The 20,220-nt window shown below is 47.1% G+C and overlaps 2 protein-coding genes and 1 long non-coding RNA gene across 6 annotated transcripts; 2 read left to right on the top strand and 1 right to left on the bottom strand.

Annotated features, from left to right (window-relative positions):
• Positions 1-218: 218 nt before the first annotated feature.
• Positions 219-6,153, top strand: LOC100275630 (uncharacterized). Of its 3 annotated transcripts, NM_001149677.2 has the most exons (5): positions 3,303-3,576; positions 3,737-5,136; positions 5,316-5,543; positions 5,662-5,781; positions 5,865-6,093. In NM_001149677.2, the coding sequence occupies exons 2-5, from the start codon at positions 3,982-3,984 to the stop codon at positions 5,913-5,915; spliced, it is 1,554 nt and encodes a 517-aa protein (NP_001143149.1). In that variant the 5' UTR covers positions 3,303-3,576; positions 3,737-3,981; the 3' UTR covers positions 5,916-6,093. The 3 variants fall into 3 exon arrangements, 2 of the variants coding, with proteins under 2 accessions (XP_035821339.1, NP_001143149.1); XM_035965446.1 differs by having other exon boundaries at positions 219-5,136; positions 5,865-6,153; XR_562579.4 differs by having other exon boundaries at positions 3,214-3,576; positions 5,316-5,781; positions 5,865-6,153.
• A 443-nt stretch (positions 6,154-6,596) lies between these two features.
• On the bottom strand, positions 6,597-8,166 carry LOC111590561 (uncharacterized). Its single transcript, XR_002749683.2, has 2 exons — positions 6,966-8,166; positions 6,597-6,842 (listed from the first exon to the last, which is right to left on the bottom strand). It is a non-coding gene; the product is annotated as an uncharacterized lncRNA (long non-coding RNA).
• On the top strand, positions 7,790-19,181 carry LOC100217156 (uncharacterized). Of its 2 annotated transcripts, NM_001143521.1 has the most exons (6): positions 7,790-8,172; positions 8,295-8,367; positions 13,000-13,150; positions 15,150-15,303; positions 16,104-16,145; positions 18,087-19,158. In NM_001143521.1, the coding sequence occupies exons 4-6, from the start codon at positions 15,180-15,182 to the stop codon at positions 18,962-18,964; spliced, it is 1,044 nt and encodes a 347-aa protein (NP_001136993.1). In that variant the 5' UTR covers positions 7,790-8,172; positions 8,295-8,367; positions 13,000-13,150; positions 15,150-15,179; the 3' UTR covers positions 18,965-19,158. The 2 variants fall into 2 exon arrangements, with proteins under 2 accessions (NP_001136993.1, XP_035820289.1); XM_035964396.1 differs by lacking the exons at positions 7,790-8,172; positions 8,295-8,367; positions 13,000-13,150; positions 15,150-15,303; positions 16,104-16,145 and adding an exon at positions 16,299-17,712 and having other exon boundaries at positions 18,087-19,181.
• Positions 19,182-20,220: the final 1,039 nt, after the last annotated feature.

The raw sequence follows: 20,220 nt of genomic DNA, 5'->3' as shown, positions 1-20,220 counted from the left end.
CCGAACTGCTATTCACGAAATATAATAAATTAGGAAATACATCACGCTACAATAGTGTCTCCTTCTGTGTGGTTGCGTGTCACGTCGGTGTTGTTTGGTGTGCAGGCAAAGATGCGAAGTGTCAATTCGGGAACCGGTGCCAGAATAGAATGTGTAGGCACGGAAACGATTCTCGCTTCGTGGAGCTAAAACCTGTCGACATCGGCAAAATTGCATCTAAAAACTCGACCTGGCCAATAAAAAAACGAACGGCTGGCAGGGAAAAGAGATGAATGTGTCCGTCATATTCTAGCCATTCCCTTCGAGAAAACAAGGCGTGTGAAGTGTGATGCTGCCTTTTTTATCTGCCTGATAGAATCATGCAACCCCCGCGTCAGTCATGTGGATGTGGTTTACTACTGCTTCACGAATCTGCGACACGAGAAGTTCACGGAAGGTGCGTGTCCTGTTTGGGTTTTTGTAGTTTGGTCGGGAGATTACGAGAATAAAACCATTCTCCTCCGTATTTGTTAGGTAAAACGAAGTCATTCTAATTTTTTGTTTAGTTTAAAGATACAATAGAACGAAGTCATTTCGTTCTTTGTTTAGTTAGAAAGCCATATAAATATAGAGGACAAGAGAGCGAACAAAACGCTCGTGTCCGATCATATTGATGAAACAAAGACATTCCTTTATATTAAAGCCATGCAGCTAGACGTGCGCTGAGGGTATCCACGTTGGTACTTTTATTTTTAGACGTCCGATCGCAATCCAACAGCTGCCAAACTGTCATCTCGATATCTCCACGTCAGCACCTTTTTATATTTATAGGAATTTTATCTATTCCAGACATGGGGCTCCAGAGCCATCGAGAAAGCTCACGTGGAAAGCGCAAAACTCATCTGCCCTGCACCCCCGCCTATCCTCTACTCCTCTCCATTGCAGCAGCAGAGCTCGCCGCCGATGGACGAGGGGTCATCGAAGAGGGCGCAGGATATCGCGCAACAGCGGGAGGGGATGCTAAGGAGATGTTGCACGTCCTCACCGAATTCGAGTACGAGCTCTCGCTCACCAACCTCGTCGAGAAGGCCGCGGGCGGGGGCGGCGGAGCCGAAGCTACGCCCCGCACCCAAGACAGAGGGAAAGGACCGGAGCGCCGCACAGCCAGCAGCAGCTAACGTCGATAGCGAGGAGTCCCGGGCGGAGGTAGTTGGTGGGGGCAGCTTCCACAGCATCAACGATGGCGTCTTGCTCACCTTCTACATGTCGCGGGCGCCCACCTGGAGCTTCATCGTGCGCCTTGCTCGAACGCCATCGTCCGCCTCCATCTGCCGGAGCCCCAACGTCGCATCTGACTGTAGGAAGAGGTGATTAATCAATCATCTCCGAGCTCCAAAACATGTCCGAAGTTCAAACGCTACGTAGGCGTTAGCCATGTGACTTGATTGTTCTGTTTAATCTAATTTCTTAAAGGCGCGGTCATCCTGTCTCCTCTTTTTTTTTGTTCTCTTGGATCTTCCATTTGTTGGCGCAAACAGATCCTCGGTATTTTTCGGCCAGAATGATCTTTTTCGTTACGGATAGGGCTTCTGATCTGTGCGAGAGGATAAGAATCCCAGTTCTTTAGTTTGATATTATAATACGTGTCTAGCTATTAGTTTCCCCAAATCACATCCATGCTTCCTTCCCCGTTTGCACTTTGCTGTGAATGTGATCAGGTGACTTATCAAACCACACTATGTCATTGATTCCAATATTTGGGCTGCCAGTGGGTTTCAATTAGATATACCAAATGTGCGTTCTCTGGAACACAGTCTCTCATCTCTGAGAGTAATAAATCTAGGCTATCGGTAAAGATACAGATTGTCAATCGTGTAGGCTCTTACACACTGAATTGTGCTTCTGTTTATTGTCCCAATTTTGTTAGTTCTCACGTGCTATTTCTTTTTCAGAGCAAATTAGTACACTGAATTAGTACATCCGCTCTCATCCTTACCTTTGCGTTTCTGTTTGATTTATTTATTTTATTTCTTTCTCGGTTTGTTGCTATTATTCTACTAGATTCGGATATGATTAGATGTTGGAATGATTAGCATCCCCTCACAATTTAATTCATGTCCGATGCCTCAAGCCCTCAATTTCATGTTGCTTCGACTGCGTCCTCTTGACTGCACAAACCAGATCTAACCCACCAGAAAGGAACGAAAAACGCACATAAATCTTAAATTATTGTTTAGTCATATTAGAAATAAATAAGTTGAAATTCTTTAATTTTAGATCTCCAATATTGAATTTTGGTCTAGACTCCTAAAAATCCTAGAAATGCACCCTTTGGAACGCAAGATTGACAAAATGCATGAATAAATTTTTTTTTTGTAGAAATGCAGTTGCATGATACTTGCAATCTTACATGATTTAAAAGTGCAGGAAAGCTTCTAATACAATGTTTATATGCAACACAGTAAGAACATAGGAATTAGAGGGGAGGGATATATACAAAGGGAAGTTTTTCAAGAGATTGGATCTTATGTTAGAAATCTTTTAAAATCTCACTATAATATGCCATCCCATAAGAATTTTATAGAATTTGGAGGAGCTCAATCCTTTGTTTCAATGTACCACGTAGGAAATTTTTTTATTGGATTTTAATCCTCTAAAATTCCTCCACTTTTGGTTGCTCATTTATCTAGGGGCAGAACATTAATATTATGTCTATGATGTTAGTTAACATGTTACTAACTCATATCTTATGATCAAACACTGCTATCACATTTTCGTATGATCTTATTTTCTGTCCACTACTACAAACATGCAAAAAGTTATAAAGACAGTTTTAATATCACGCGCAGAGCGCGCGTCATTTACTAGTCTTAAGTCATTTACTAGTCTTAAGTATATAATAGAAATAGAAACTTAGAAGCCGCTCGACTCTATTTTATTATAAACCAAACATTTAGAAAATAAAAATAGAGTTCTATTTTTCTCCACTCTTCGTCACCAAACGCACCGTAAGTTATTCTGATTGGACACCTCTTGATAAACACGATATGGGACTATCCAACAAACGATTACAATAATAGTTTTGTCGAAAATCAAAATATTCAAAAATCTGATCAAATTTATGAAAAAGAGTGCCAAATACTATAAAAATATATTTCAGTGAATCTAATAAATATAAACACAGTTAGTTTTTTTCTAATAAGTTTGATCAATTTTTTTGCTCGCCGGCGACAACCCTCCCTTCATCGAACGTCTGGTCCGAATATTCTTCTTCGTTCTCGCGTTTATCTGTGCAGCCCTGCCTTTCTTCTCCCGTTCCCCGCGGCCTGCGCGCGCGTTCTCTCCCTCACCTCCGCCCCTTTCTCTCTCTCTCTCGCTCTCGCTCCGGGCGACGGCTGGGCGACCGCCGCTTTATCCGTGCGGCCCTTCCTTTTGTTCTCCCGTCCCCCCAACCCCCCTTCGAGCTCTATCTGTCTCTTCCTCTCGAGGCGACGCCTGGGCTACCGCGCCGCTACTGCGGCCTCCCGCGACAGGTGCCTAGTCTCCATCAGGTGCCATGTCTTCTTCGGGCTCTTCACCGGCGACGTGCACTGCCAGGTACGCTCCTCCCCCTTCCCCCTCCACCCCTCCTCTTCAATTTTCTGTGCGAAACCGAGCAGCCAAACCCTAAACTACGCTATTTGTATTCGGATCTGGTCTAATTACGCGTGCTTACATGTATTATGTCTACTAACCTCGATTGTTTTTGAATTATCAGCTCTGCATGTATACACCCAAGTCCTTTACTGGGTCCGCCGCCGCCCCTATGTACTTCGTTAGGTTTAGTATGTTGTTAAGTTTGTAATTCTAGGGTCTGGAGGGAAGCATAGATCTCAAGAGGGGTGAAATTTGGTGGTAATTTCCTGAGAATTTCAAGGAGACAAGGGCGTGGAGGTTGTTTCTGGAGGGATCTGTGAGCACAGCAGCAGAAATTTGAGGTTGGTGGTAGCCTGTTGATCCACGATGGTGGGTAAGGAGCTGGTGGTGCAAAGGAATGGCCCTGTTGACATACGTGAGATTGCTGCAAAGGCCACGCTTCGGGAGGTGCGGCAGAGCGGGCACACCTACGTCGAACTACGGCGTGTCGGGAAGCGTGTCATCTTCTTCTGCACCATCTGCCTCACCGAGTGCTTCAGCGACAATGTGCTGTTTGACCACCTCAAGGGAAACCTGCATTCACGGCGGTATTCTGAGGCCAAGGTTACGCTGTTTGGGCCCATGCCATGGCCGTTTAATGATGGTGTGCTCTTCTTCAACAACTCACGCGAGAAGGATCCGCTCCTGCTGGACTCAAGCTCACAGAGCACCAGAGAGCTTGCCCTGGTTCCAGAGCCTGAGGTTTCAGGGAATGATACTGAGGTGACATCAAGGCTGAGAGATGGTTCAACCTCCTCTAATGGTGTGAAAGGTGCACGCTATGGTGCAAAAGGCCGTGCTAATGGTAGAACTGCTGCTGTATCTGAAGATCACATGCTTTCAAACCATGGAACTGATGGTCCTGTTGTTATTCCTGGTGTATTGCTAAAGGATGTTGTTTCAGATTTGCCTGTGCATCTTTTGGGCTATGGGAATATTTCATACAGGATCTGTGAAGCTAGCAAGAACTGCAGGAAGATAAGCAAGATCTGGTGTGCTTGGGTAGGACAAGGCTCCCATGGTTTTGAGAGTTGTAACACTTATGAGCAATCTGGATTTGCCATAGTCAACTTCTCTTATACCTATGATTTAGGCAGGAAGTGGTCTTCTGAGGAACAAGACCTGTCTGTCTCTGCTGGATCTTTCTTTGTAATTGATGATGCTGGACACCGTGGAAAGCGAATGAGAAAATCATTCTCTGATCAAGAAGCATCTTCAGAAGAGTCAAACGGTCAGAACAGCTCTTTACAGGGCAGTAGGCAAGCTATTGTGACTTGTTCACCGGTAGGTACCTCAAATGATCTTCAAGTTGGTCTCTTATCAAGCAAGGCAGCAAGGAGAGAGTTGAGGAAGCAGAAGCGAATAGCAGCTGAGAAAGTGTGTGATCTTTGCGGCAGACCAATGCTCTCTGGAAAGGATGTTGCCACCTTGCTGAACTGCAATACAGGAAAACTAGCTTGCAGCAGTAGAAATTCAAGTGGGGTGAGCATCTTTGAGCATTCTTTGCTACTGTATTCCTGTTTCATAATAATTGCTCTTATAGATTAGAGAGCATGGACCTGTTTACCTTTTTGTACATTTTTTACCTGAAAACATAGCAGTTATGTTTCCACCAAATTCCAAATGTTCTGTAATGACTTCTCTACACTTGATTTATGCAGGCTTACCATCTATTTCACACTTCCTGCCTTTTACACTGGACTATTCTGTGCCAATACGAGATGCTGAACGATGAAATAGCTAGGAAGGGGAAGAGCAACCGAGGAAGGAAGGCAAAGAATGCACCTAAGAGAAGCAAAATAACGTCCATAGTTTGCCCAGAATGTCAGGGTACTGGAATTCACGTCAACGGAGATGAACTTGAGAAGCCAAGCATTTCTTTATCAGAGGTCTGGAGCACATATTCACTCTTCTGCTGTCAGTCCCTGATTTTTCATTCAGGCAACTTCTTGCAAATTACTTCTATAGCAGCCTTGCACCTGAATTGGTTGGATATGGCACTTGCAGATGTTTCGCTTCAAGATGAAAGCAATCGAAGCTCACAAAGCATGGCTGAAGAGACCTGAAGTGCTTGAAAACTGTTCCACTGGGCTTCATTTCCCCTCAGAACATGTGGAGAACCCTGAGGTGGAATCAGAGGCACACTGTTCGCAATGTTCTGTTAACACAGGTATAAATCCACTCACACCAGTCTCCATTTCCCTTTGCAGGAGAAGGTGATGCCACTCAAGTCACTTCCCTTCTATGCCGCTGATGGGTAGAAAGATAGTTGATGGCAGCTACTGGAGGATGCTGCAGTTGTTGATGTAAATAAGCTCGCTTGACAGTTGTGGAACAGTGTTGTTAGATGCTCACCTACGTGCATTATCTCAGTTAACCTGTGTCCGCCAGATGATAACTAAGACATTTAAACTGGCAACTGGCTGAACTATTGTTTTTCGCTGGATTCACTAAACATGTACGCAGTCCATTTCGTTGGGTTGGGTTTGCTGCTTACAACTTCCAGTTTCATTGTTTCTGATTACTAATGCCACGCTTCTGGATGTGCCCGCCGTCCAGACGTCTTGCGCTACGTGGTTTGCTATTATTTTGAAACCGTAGTTGCGCCAACCGTAGTATGTTAAACACATTCATGTCCTTTCCGTGTGTGGTTTGTTATACCGTAAATGTAAAATGTTTGAGCATTTTCAACAATGTCTTATTTTCAAATTGAACTCAAATTGAAATATAGAGCTGGAGATAGAAAAACTACTTTAATAATATCTTATTTTCTAAAATTTGTTAAAATTATAGAACATCCTATCAAGTGCATTAGATATACTGCTATTCTATAACCTAGATTTGAAGAATATTTTATTAGTGTCTTAAACTATACAAAATTTACTATTTTCAAATTTTAAAATTACAGGGTATTTTTATAGGTCACACTGGAGATGATTATGTAACTTAAAGCAAAACTTACCGTATCGAAAGCAGACATTATTTCGTACACATACAACACCGTGATAGATGCCCGGCCATATTCACTAGCAGTACCCCCAACAGCATTGGAATGGAATCTCATTTTTGTACTAACACCTAACCAAATCAAATCTTGTTACCACTAATGCCTTTCATATTCTAAAGCTCTTAGCGGAACCTTACGGTTGACGGAATAATCTCCTCCTTTACTTCGTTGCTGAAACATCCTGCCCGTAAGTTACGATTGCATTTGGTGAAAACTAAACTGTACGCAAAATTCAATCCAGAGGAGAAAAAGCACACGGCGAGAAATACGGAAAAGAAAGAGAAAAAAGAGAGAAGTTGCGCACTTGGATCTCAGCAAGATATTTGTGTCGTCAGGAAGCCTTCGTAACGAGGGCCTAACACTTGCATCAGGAAGATAACGCAGTACTTCTTGAACAGCATCATCGATCCGTGTTATCCAGCAACGACCCACGAAGAGCAAGAAAGAACCGAACCAAAATCGCAACGAAATATACGGCACCGAAGAAACAGATCGGAATACCTTCCGAGCCAGTATCAGGCACGACAAACACACACATAGACGGATCTGAAGGAGCAGGAAGACCTCAAACGGGGGAGGATGACATGGGAACCACAGGCAGATGGTGTGAGGAGGCAGTGATGTGGCGACTAGGGTTTGCGCCGGCCCAACGATGGCACTCACTAGCTTCCTCGACCCCTCCGTTTTATAGGTCCTTCGACCCGGCAGCGGAGCGCCCAGACGGCGGCTAGACCCCACCGCCGCCCAGCGCACGACGCCACTTTTTGGCCAGGCCGGCGCCGTCACCAGACCACACGTCTACCCAAAAATGCGCCCGACAGAGCGGGCCACAACCATACAGAATCACAGTCACAGGGCGGTTCGACCCGCACAAAGCCCAGCAAGAAATAGGCCAAGTTTGTTGAGTTGTTGTGCCGATCCCGCCGCCCACCCGGCCTCCGTCCGCCGGCCCGTCGCTTTCCCACGCGCCCCCTTCTGGAATGTTCAGTCGCCGTCGCCCGTCGCGCCGCACGGGTCCGAACTCCCAGAAAAGCCGAGGAGGCAGCCTCGTTGTGCTCCTGCTGCTGCTCCGCCCTTCCGACCGATTGAGGCGGCGCAAAGCAAAGGAAAACCCCAGGCCGCAACCCTCGCAAACACTCGAGTCCTCGTCTCTTCCGCACCCTCCTCTTCAACTCCAGCCGCCTTCACCGCCAATCAGGATCAGGACCACCAATGGGCCATGACACTTGGAAATCCTATGCTTGGGCCATGACCACCAATGGGCCTTCGCCGAGCATCGAGAAGCCTCCGCGCCCGCCGCACGCCGGAGGAAAGGAAGTCCCCCCATCCCCAAATTCCCAAAGCCAACACCGCCGAGAAGGACAGAGACTGGAAGCGCAAGAGCAGGCGCCGCGCGTGCCGGCGATGGAGAGGGACGTCGTGCTCTCCGCACCCGAGGCCGCTGGGTCCTCGTCCTCCCCCGCCTCCTCGTCGTACTCCTCCTTCGCCGAGACCAGGGTCATCTGCCGCGTGTAAGGCTTGGCTCTGACATACGGCTTCTCCTCTCCTGCTGGCGCAAAGCATCGGGCCCTAGCGGATCTTGGTTCCTACCTGCTCGTGCTAATGCGTTATTCTATGCGCCGCTTGCTTGCAGGTGTCAGAAGCAGTTCGCGCAGTACACTTGCCCCCGCTGCAACGCCCGGTACTGCTCACTCTCGTGCTACAAGGTGCGGCCTCCTCTCGCTTCGTGTGTGTGTGATCTCGTTGCGCGCTCGTCCTGTCTTAGGGCTTGTAGAATACCGTTCGGGTATTTCATTCACTTTGTTACTCTCATGCCCGGGCTGCCCTCTGCTGACGCCCACAAGGTGTTTGCCGAATCGCTCACTGACTTTTGAAGCTTTTGGACAAGAAATCCTCTGATTCCTGCTCAAAATGTGTAATTATCCATGATATAAACTACGACTTACCTCTGAATCATACAAACCACATGCCAATTGTTCACTTTGGCCTCTATATTTGGTGATCTGCGTGGAATAATGCATTTTGTTTTGCTGTGCTGGGTTTAACAAATATACATTTAGATTAAAGGAGCAATCCAAAAAAGTTCAAAGAAATTTATATGTCATAGTTTCCATGTTCTCCCCTTTAGTGAATCTCTCCTAATAGTTTAATAGTTGGGTTCTTTGCTGACCTAACCCAGCATAATTTGAATCAGCTGACATCTGAAGTGACAGTAAGTTGTAAAAATTCGTCAAAGCTAGACTCTAGGTAACATGATTTTTTTTACTTATATGCTGTAATTCACCTCTAGTTGCTGGTCTGAGAGGATCAGTATGTCTGTATGACACTTTCAATCAGTTCTTGAAAGAAACTGCTTGTTTATTCATGCACGAAACAAGCTTCTGGAAGTAAACTGCTTTGTGTTGGAAACCCTAACCCTAACCAGGGTTGGGAGATGTATTTATAATAGGAGTACTTGGGCCTAAGCCCATTACACAATCAGAACCCATCACATTAGGCATTACAACTCTAACACCCCGTAGTCGAAACTCTAGCCACAACAGATGTTGAGATTGGACCAAAACTCCTAAAACACTGACGTAGGGAGGCCCTTGGTGAAGATGTCGGTGATCTGAGAAGTCGTGGAGACATGACATGAAGAACACGCACATCCCCAACGACGACACACTTGCGGACAAACTGGAGGTCAAGCTCGACATGCTTCGTGCGTTGGTGCTGTACGAGCTTGGTGGAGAGGTACGTGGCGCTGGCGTTGTCGCAGTAGACAAGAGTACTGCACATTAGCGGACTTTGCAGCTCCTGAAGTAGCTGACAAAGCCATGTTGCCTTGGCTATGCCGTTAGCCACAACACGGTACTCGGCCTCGGCGTTGGAGCGGGAGACGACTGGCTGCCTCTTCAACGACCACGAGACAAGACTGTCGCCGAGGAACATGGTGAAACTGGAGGTGGATCGACGTGTGTCAGGATAGCCGGCCCGGTCGGCGTCGATGTAGATGGCGAGGTCGTTGGTCGCAGATCATCGAAGGAGCCCGAAGTCGGAAGTGCCTTGGAGGTACCGCAGGATCCGCTTCATAGCAGTGAGATGTGGCTCCTGCGGGGCGTGCATATGGTGGCACACATGTTGGACGACGTATGCGATGTCGGGCCGGATGAAGATGAGGTACTGCAGTGCCCCAACAAGACTCTGGTAGCTGGTGGGATCAGCCACCGGGGGCCGTCGTTGGAGGAGGCCTTGCCCTGAGTGTCCACCGGAGTCGTGCAAGGCTTACAGTCAGCCATGCTAGCGCGATCGAGGATGTCGACGATGTACTGGTGCTGGTGGAGAAACAAGCCCTGGGACCGGCTCTCCATGGTGATCCCCAGGAAGTGGTGCAACTCACTCAGGTCCTTCATCGCGAACTCCTGCTAGAGGGAGGAGATGATACGCCACAGGAGTTCGTGCGAGGAGGCCGTGGGGACGATGTTATCGACATAGAGGAGGCTGTACGTCGTGTCCAGGCCACGATAGAAGACAAATAGGGAGGTGTCTGCCTTGGTCTCGAAGAAGCCTCGTGAGAGCAATAAGGCGACAAAGCGACTACACCAAGCTCGGGGCACCTGCTTGAGGCCGTAGAGGGACCAGTTGAGCTTGCAAACCATGTCGGGTAGGGATGAAAATGGTCGGAACGATATTTATTCAGTTATCAATTTTTGGTCATTTTTCTTTGGTTGCGAATAAATAGGATATATAATCTACTATACAAATTTGTATTCTTGTTTTTAACATTGAGCTTTTAGATATTCATAAAAGGTAAACCACAAATTCATCCTATATTTTCTTAAATGATAGATGTAAAATTCGGTATGGATTCAGAAACAAATTCGGTAATGTTTCACTTTTTGTTGTAGAGAGCAAATAATGCATAAAACAATTTATGCAATATTTTATTCTTATTTCTAATAATGTGCTTCATAACATAATAAAACATCAACATCAAATTTTATACAGATCTATTTTAAAATAATAAATTTGTTCTAATAGTTCGGATTGCCACTTTCATCCCTGATGTTGGGTGAGCCGGGTCCACAGAGCTGACCAATTGAGTGTAATACACCGTCTCTGTCGGAGTGCCATGAAGACATTCTTGACGTCGAGCTGATGCACTGGCCAAGCCTGTGAGAGAGCCGGAGTCAGAACACTCTTGATGGTACCAGGCTTCACCACGGGGATGAAGGTCTTGTCATAGTCCACCCTGGGACGCTAGGTGAAGCCCACAGGACCCAACGAGCCTTGTGCCGATCCAAGGAGCCATCCACCTTCAGCTTCTGTTGAAGATCCATTTCCCGGTGACCCCTTTGGCTTGTCTGTGAAGGATCTTGCTACCAGGATCCTTCACACGCGGTGTGACAGCTCCGAGCCGCTGTACACTATTCGCCTGCTTGCCTCCAATTCCCCGACCTCCACGCTGCATGCCTTGACCGCTGCTACCTCATCTATCACTTGGCGCCACCGCCTTGGCCACCCCAGGCCTGATGTGATGTCTAAGTTGTCTAGCAGTTCTATCATCTCATGTAGTCGGGGTTCTTTTGAGCATTTGTGTCACGCCTTTCAGTTAGGTCGACATGTTAGGCTCCCTTTTCCCTCCTCTTCCAGAGCAACGAGCAATTTTGATCTGGTTCATTGTGATGTTTGGACATCCCCCGTTCTCATCATTTCTGGCAATAAATATTACTTGCTCATTCTGGATGATTACTCTCATTTCTTGTGGACTTTTCCGTTACGCTTGAAGTCTGATATGTTTCCCACACTCTCTAACTTCGCTTGGGTTTCCACTCAGTTTGGACTCACCATCCGGGCTGTCCAGTGTGACACTGGGCGAGAGTTTGATAACTCCGCGTCCTGTGACTTCTTCCTTTCACACGACGTTCAGTGGAGGATGTTGTGCCCCTACACTTCTTCTCAGAACAGCAGGATTGAGCGCATGATTCGCACCACAAACAACGTCATGCGCTCCTTGTTGTTCCAGGCCTCCCTTCCCGCTCGCTACTGGACTGGCCACTGCTACCTATCTGCTCAATCGCCTCCCCACCAAGGCGGTTCATCACCCCACCCCCTACTTTGCTCTCTTTGGTACCTCTCCCTCCTATGATCACCTTCGCGTGTTCGGGTGCGCTTGCTATCCTAATCTCTATGCCACTGCTCTCATAAGCTTGCATCTCGCTCCACTCGTAGCGTCTTCCTTGGGTACTCTCCTGCTCATAAGGGGTACCGGTGCCTTGACCTCTCCACCTACAGAGTCCTCGTCTCCGACTTTCCCTTCTCCGTCTCCCCTTCCGCTGCCTCCTCCTTTGAGTACGACAACCTCCTTGAGGCACTCTGTGGTTCCCCCTCTTGCTCCCTTGCTTCCCACACCCCTGTGTGCGATGTGCTGTCAAGGAGTCTCCCGTGCCGCCATGTAGGAGTGGGCAGAAAACCCGATACTAGAAGCCCGAACCCAAAACCAAACCCAAACCCAAATAACCCGAACCCGAAAAACTTGAGAAACATTTTGGGTACGAACTTCCGGTACCCAAAGTTTTTAGCAAATTTTGGGTCAGTTGTATCAGTACCCGAATAGACATACTACCCGAACTTCCACTACACACCAACGCTTCACGTCACGTTCACCTTCAGTCCTTGACGACCTCATCCTAATGGGCTAGACCACGACCACCACAGAGTCACGTTCACGGGCCACAACATCAAGAGTCTTGTAGCCGGCCAAGAGTCCAAGACGACCAAGAGTTTTGCAACTGTAGCAGCCGGCTAGCCGCCGTTCGTCGGCCGCCGGTCGTCGGTCGCACAAGTACCAGCCATCAGGTCGTTGGTTGTCGGCCGCTCCAGTACCAGCCACCAGGTCACCAGTCGCTGGCCGCCCAAGCACCAAGTTGCTGTCCGCCGCTAGCCCGCCACACCCAACTTGCTGTCCGCCTACTTGCTCCACGTGGCCACACCTCCAGGGCTCTAGTTCGTCTCCGGCTGTCCTCTAGTCCGCCTCTGACTTCTCGCCGGTCTGCCCGTGCGTGCGGCCGGCTGACCGACAACCCAACATGGCAACACGCGGCAGCACACCGAAGACCGAATTGCCTTGCCGAAGCACGACGCCCACGCCCTGGTGCCTGACGTTGAATCGTTGTCGCTTGTGGTGAAGCCAACAGAAGAACAACACCAACATCGGAGGAATCTTGCAATGTATGTGGTTATTTGATCGGTGTTTGGTTTTTGTATAGCATGTTCTAATTGTTCTAGCGGATTTGATCCTGTTAATTGTGAGCTAATGTGAAACTACATTTTACAACATGTTCTATTTGTTGTAGGCTTGCAGCAGGTAGGATATGGTAATGTCGCACGGGTGTCAACAGTCTTCCCTAACGACATCTTGGCACCCCCTGGCGCTGATACCACTTGTCAGGAACCACGCCGGAGAGACAACCTTCAGCAGGTTGCCGGCGAACTCCTACCTCCCAGGTCAGTCTCACATACACATGCGAACACAGGAAACTCGGAGACAGAACACAGGAAACTCGGAGACAGAACACATGTGTTTTGGTGGCGCCCTATTGACTGCCTTTTCTTAGCCTCTAAGGCCATATATTTATAGACCATTACATGGAAACAAACTAACCATTACAAGGAAATAAACCGGACTGTTACCAGTCCTGATCCTGTCGACCAGATCTGTCCATATAGGACTGAACTACTACCATATTAGCTATTTCCTAAAACAGAACTACCACCAATCAAGGATTACTTTCCTATCATACCTAAACCCAGTTAGCTAGTGCCAAAATTTCAGATCAATCTAACCAGTGTGGGTTGTGCGTCACTGCGGTGCCTCGACACTGCCAGCCTTAACTCCGGCACTGATGGACATTTATTGACCGTTGGAATCTGAATTTTCTTGATTTGTTTAATTCCTTGGTTTCCAACAGTTACCTGTTGCGTATCCTGACATAGGGATACAACAGACAGGTTACAAGTACCCCTTTGTCCCATTTGAATCTCCCTCTCCCTCACTTGCTCCACCTTGGCTCAAATTTCTGTGGCTTCTCCTCCAAAACTGAGAGAAAACCCCAAGAACAACAAGAACCCTAGGTTTTCCCCAGTTTCTCATTGAGCATTGGAGCAACTTAAGGCCGACATTCACTCATTGTGTCATGTACGGGCAAACGTATAGGCGCCGTCGTGACATCAGGCGCGCGGCAGAGCGGGCTGCTCGCGCGACACAGGAAGGTGCCACCGTTAGTGGCCAGATTTAGAAATAAAAGATTAGTTTCCTTTCCATGCCTTAAATCTAGGAGTGATTAGTTGAGATCAGTTTCCTTTCCATGCCTTAAATCTAGGAGTGATTAGTTGGGGCATTGGCATATATATTGTAACCAAACTTGGAGGAAAGGAATCAAGCAATCAGTTATCCTGAACCTGCTCTCTCTCTCTCTCTCTCTCTCTCTCTCTCGCTACTCTCAAGCCGCCGGTGGGGATTTCCTTCACGGTGAGAGTTGATTTGGTGACAAGGGGATCCCGAGAGGATTGGAGGGGATTGAGGGGGAAATAAACTAATTTCCCCTTCAATCCCCTCCGATCCTCCCGGGATCCCGGGTCACCAAATCAGCCCTGAAGGTCTGGAGCGCGACTACGGACTGCGTAGTCGCGGTCCGGCGTTGTTAGGTGCTGAGGCGCTTGACACATTGATTCTTGGAGCTTGCTCCTAGCCGGCGTGTGACATCCCCCCTCTTGGATTGCTGTAAGTTTCCCTCATTCATAATGAAAACCCTCTCATACTAAGAGCAAGAGCTCTTGGCTTGAGATCGAGGAAGGGTGTGTGACCATTGGCCTTTGTGACTCTCCTCAACAACGTGGAGGTAGGCAAACCTTTGTGGCGAGCTAAACCACCGGATACATGTTGTGTCCAAGTGTGCTGATCTGATGGTGATTTGAATAGTTAGGGTTTTAGTGGTTTACATTTGAATACTTCTCTACCCTATTCTGTCTGCTTACTGCGCATTGCTCATTTCATTCTCATATTCTACATAGAAGTAATAAATCATATCTATCAGATTCTGTAAAAATTTGACCGTGTTTGGAGCATTTACTATTGTCCGGCAGTGCCGGACTTCTGCATGGCAGTGCGCCAGTGCCGGGCTGAGAGCGGAACTGCCGCTCTGGAATTTAATAGTTTCTTGAACTGAAAATCTACAGGTAGCCTATTCACCCCCCTCTAGGCGTACCAGATCCTTACATAAGCCCATTACACAATCACAACCCATTACATTAGGCATTACAGCTCTAACAGTTTGTGTTGTTATAACGTCTTATTTAAAACTGAGAGATTGAAGCTGACAAGTTCGTGTGTCTTCTTTTCTATGCACACAGATGCAAAGGAACATTGTTGTTTGCTAATTTTGCACTAGAGTGCTTTATTTTCTTGATATTGCTTTAAATGTTTTTCTCAATTCTTGTTTCATAGGGTCATAGTGTTCAATGCACTGAATCCTTCATGCGTGAGAATGTTATGGACGAGCTTAAGCAGATGCAACCTGAGGATGAATCAAAGAAAAAGATGCTAGATATCCTCAAGCGGCTCCACTTGGAAGAAGAGATGGCATCAGATGGTGAAGATGGTATGTTCTGCGTGCTACATGTTCCTATGCCATTGATCTATCTTACTTTCTTTAATAATAACACTAGAGGTGCACATAATTTCATTTTTTTATATTGTGATAACTGCTAATGAGGACAAAACTACAGATACCTCCATGCCAGTGGTGGATTCAGACATGAGACAAGAGAGGAGCTAAATATAATTGAACCGTAAACTAAAAGCTATAATTTATATAATAAAGAATAACTATGTAAACTAACATTGTTCAAGCAACATGTAAAATATTTTTCAGCTGCGAGAGAGGGAGAGGCTGGCTGTGTCGTTGTTAGGTCGGGTGGGGCTGGGCCTTCAAACCTGGAATTTCCCTGGGCTGCTGAGGTGAAAATTACAGGGGGTATTCTCATTTTTCTTGGGCTCACCCCGGGATGAGCCCCCCTACCGCTTGGGCTCTAGGGCTGCCCCTGCTCCATGCGCAGTATGCTACACTTACGATTTTACTGTTTGGTACATTAAGTTTTCCTGTTTATAGGTAGTTATCGAGTTATGGTGGCTTGTCTGTTATGAATGTATTTCCTTTCGGTATTACAGATAAATTATATGTCATCTTGTAGATAATTGGTTGTACATATTTATATAGTAGACTGAGAAACGGCAAACCCAGTGCCGGAGGTCTCCACATGAGTGGGTCCGGGAAGGGATAAACTGTGACCTGGTGACTTTGTGCGACAGCTCTCACCACTGTACCAGGCCTGCCCTTCAATATTGCTTTAGTAGACTGCTGAAGATTTTATTTTTGACATGTACCTTTTTGTCCTGCAGAGTCCATGTTATCAGAGGAGCTTATTCAAAAAGTTATGTCTGGTACGTTATGATTACTTTCATGCCATTCTAAATGTGACAGCACAGTAGCTTTTCCTAGTACTATAATAGGTTATTTATTGTTTATGAAATTTTGTGTGTCTTTTAAACACTCTTATCTCTTAGTCTTAGAAATCATAATACCTTATGTCGACTTGAATTGCACTTGTCTGGGAAGAGCTTTCACAGTTGAATTTCTTGATTAACTCTTTGTGTGAGAATTATGTTCATTACTCCCTTTTGGTTAACCTGTCTTTCTGTGACCTGATCTTCTAGGAATTAATTAAGCTGTCAAATGCTGGTGATCGGTGTCAACTCCAATGTCACGGGCCTAAATATGGGCCCCTGGCTAAGCCCTGCAAAGCCTAGAGAAGGGCCCTGGTCAGCCAAGCTGCCAAGCTTAGACATCCGACTGGGCCCCAAAACAGACATCCACCATGACTGTAGCACGGTACTGTAGCGCGCCTCCCAATCGGGATAGTCTAGATTGCAACAAAAACTTGAGTCTTTTGGTCCCAAGCAAGGTGGGGCGGCTAGAGTTAAGACCCAATAGAAACCATAAGTCAAGGTTATGACACATGGATAGATGTTTTCCATGCACTTCTATTCAAGGCTAATCTTTGGGTATGTTCTATCCTTTCAAGTCTCATTTTACTGTCTCTTTTTATGTCAACTTCGCCCTTCTTCTGTCTCCCTTTCAATCGCTACCACATCTTAGGATTCCATTACGCACTGGTGTCTCTAGAGGTCTTGTTGGATACGTTCAAACCATCTCAACTGGTGTTGGACAAGTTTTTCTTCAATTGGTGCTACCCCTATCTTATTACGTATATCATCGCTCCGAACTTGATTTCTTTTTATATGTCCACAAATCTAACATAACATACGTATTTTTACCTATTGAACATGTCTTTTTTAGCCAACATTCTGCACCATATCTCGTCTAATCGACGTCCTATAAAAATTAACTTTTAGCTTTTGTGTTACCCTCTTGTTACATAGAACACTAGATGTTTGATGTCACTTCATCCACTCTATTTTGATTTTATGGCTAACATCATCATCAACATCCATCTCTCTGTAGCATTGATTCTAAATACCAAAAAGTGTCCTTTTGGGGCACTTCTTGACCTTTCAAACTAATCTCTTTCCTCATGTTCAGTAGTGCCGAAGTCACATCTCATGTATTCGGTTTTAGTTCTATTGAGTCTAAAACCTTTTGACTCTAAAATCTCCCGCCACGACTCTAGTTTTTTATATAGTCCTGCCTGACTTTTAATTAGGAAAAGAGAGTCCACATCTATAAGGACTTTATAGATTGCTTGGAAGTCAAAGTCCCCCAGGACTATAAATAAGAGGGGTCATTTAACCTTTCAGATCTTAAGCAGAAATAGAGCGAAAGCTCTCCCCCTTCTGTGCCTCGGTCTCCTCTCCATCTCTCCCTGTGCCTCATCTCTCTCTGCGCCGCCTCTGCCTCCCCTTGCGCCATCTACAGCAGCCACCCAGTCCTCTCCCTGCCCTAGCCGCCCCCACTAGTTGGAGCAGCAGTAGCCACAGCACCCTCCCCCAGGTGGGACTGACATCCAATTATTTTGTTCTAGTATTTCCTTCTGCCCAATTGTTCTCATATTTAACCTGGCTTTCTGTGGCCTGAACTCCTAGCAATTACCTATGCTGGTGATCAGTGGCAACTCCAATTATTTTGTTCTGATATTTCTTTTTTATCAATTGTTTTCATGGTTTATGTTTTGAGATGAGCAATGCAATAAAGCAGTGTCTAACTGTCTATACTTGTCCATTTTACTCATTCGTCCATCTACAAACGTTGGGTGATATTTATGTCCTTACCCTTTTAGACTGCAAGTTCGTTGGAATCAGTAAATGTTGATATGCATATCAAGTATCTCACCAGACACATATTGATCTACTCTTTCTATCGTACAGGGGAAGAGATAAAGCTGGAAGACCTCTCTGATTGTGAAATCAAACGATTCCGTCAAGCTCTGGCCTCAGGTGAGCTCAGTAAGATGATTGAACCGTGGACACCTTGGTGGAAAAAACCCTCAGCCAGATCTATTTCCCTTGGCCTGGATGGAAGTCAGCTTATCAGACAAGTAAACGCAGAAGACACTGCTGTACCATATCCAGATCCAAATACTGACCAAGAGGCTAGCATCAACGAAATCCCTGAAGGGCCAGAATCTCCTCTCCCGTCATTGAAACAGTTAACAAGGACAGAGCCATCTCCTTTGCTTGCTGTCCACTTGGTTGACATTCTGTACAGTTACTGCTTCACACTTCGGCTCTACAACGGTGATTGGCACTCAGATCCTTTGGGTGCTTGCACTGTCGCCCTGTCGATGTCGAAAGTCATGGGCCAGGATGCTAAACCTGAGACTGTACCTGAAGCACTCGCAGCCTGCATCGAGGAGACATGCTCACCAGCTTACAGGCATACTGGTGGTTTCAGGTTTGCTATTGGACTCGTGGACGATATCATCGCCATTCTCTCCTTGGGACAGAACGCACTTATTTGTGCCTTATGCGACTTCCATCGACTCATTGAAGTTGGTAAGAGCATGCTCAAGGTGGAGAAAGTGGGCAAGACGGAGAGGGCACAGAACTCTCCGAAGCTTCGTAGTGCAGCTAGGAAGCTATTCTTCATGACTTGTTGGGTCCATGAGCAGCCAGATGAGGCGTGGCCATCTTTAGCTCACATCGTCCAGGTGCAGAAAGCATCTATGGAGGAGTTGGAGACCGGGAATTGGAAGGCGGATAGAAAGAGCAAACCACAATCCGCGGTTCTTATCGAGGAGCTGTAGGCATATGGATGTACCACTGGAAACTGGATCGCGAGGCTCTGTACCCTTGTGTATCGCTCAGGATGAATCCAACGAGAGACCTTGTCCTTGTAATGCAGTTAGTTGCTTTTGTGTACACTTTTTTTTGAAAAAAATTGTATTTGTATACGAGTTTGAAATCCTAGTTGAAGCGATCCTGCTTTACTTTGCTTGTTAAATTGCGGGCTGATTTAATCCATGCGTTGGAGCTTATGCGGTTCAGATATTCTTATGATTGCAAGTTTGTGCGGGTATTTCCAGTGTGTGTCTCCGTCTTGTCCATCATCGTGAAACTAATTGTTGCATTAGCCTATTGCGCCGTCCTTTATTTGCAGGGCTAGTTTTTCAGCTTTATGGAAACAAGTTCATGATCAACAGTTGCGGTGTCTGTTGGGCTGATGAGCCAAGCTTCAGAGGGTTGCCGTCAGCCAAATGTCGGCAGAACATGTGACTATGTGAGCGAAGTCTGTGAAACGAAGCTTTGGTCCAAAACGGAGTGTTTTTATTTTTATTTTTTGAAAATTTGATCATGTGGTTCTCAGAATTCTTCGCCCGTTTTCTTTGCCCCACAGTCGTAAAATAAAATCTCGTAGAAACTGACGCGTTGTCGCGGAGTGCAGTAATACGGCACGCCGTTCAATCTACCGGGACGGCGAGACGGAGAATAGAAGACGTCAGCACTCAGCAGTTCAGCACTGACCCGTCGGCCGTCGCCCTCCCGGCTCGCAACCGCATCTCTCTCGGCTTCTGGCCTCTTCCTAGTTCCTAACTACCACCGCCACCACTACCACTGGCCTCAATCTGCAAACCCTAGCCCTCGTCGCCGGCGGCCATGGCCGAGACCGTCGACGACAAGGTCAGCTACTTCCAGGCCGTCACCGGCATCTCCAACACGGACCTCTGCACGGAGATCCTCGCCGCGCACAATTGGGACCTGCAGCTCGCGGTGTCCACCATCACCGCCAACCCCTCCTCGCCCTCCGCTTCGGCCTCCACCTCCTCGCGTGACCCGGCCCCTTCCGCTCCGCTGGCGGTAGATGCAGAGTTCGTCGCGCCCCCGCCGCCGATGCCGCTGCCGCCCCAGCAGCAGCCGGGGATCGCGTGGAAGCTGGTGACGCTCCCCTTCCACGTGGTCTCGGGTGGGGTCGGCCTCGTCGCCGGCACGTTCCGCCTTGGCGCCTGGGTAGCCGGGGGCGTGCTGTCCCGCTCCCTCTCCCTCCTCGGCCTCGCGGGGCAAG

This window comes from Zea mays, chromosome 1, assembly GCF_902167145.1.
Source record: "Zea mays cultivar B73 chromosome 1, Zm-B73-REFERENCE-NAM-5.0, whole genome shotgun sequence".
Lineage (NCBI taxonomy): Eukaryota > Viridiplantae > Streptophyta > Magnoliopsida > Poales > Poaceae > Zea > Zea mays.
This window is presented reverse-complemented; position numbering and strand designations above follow the sequence as displayed.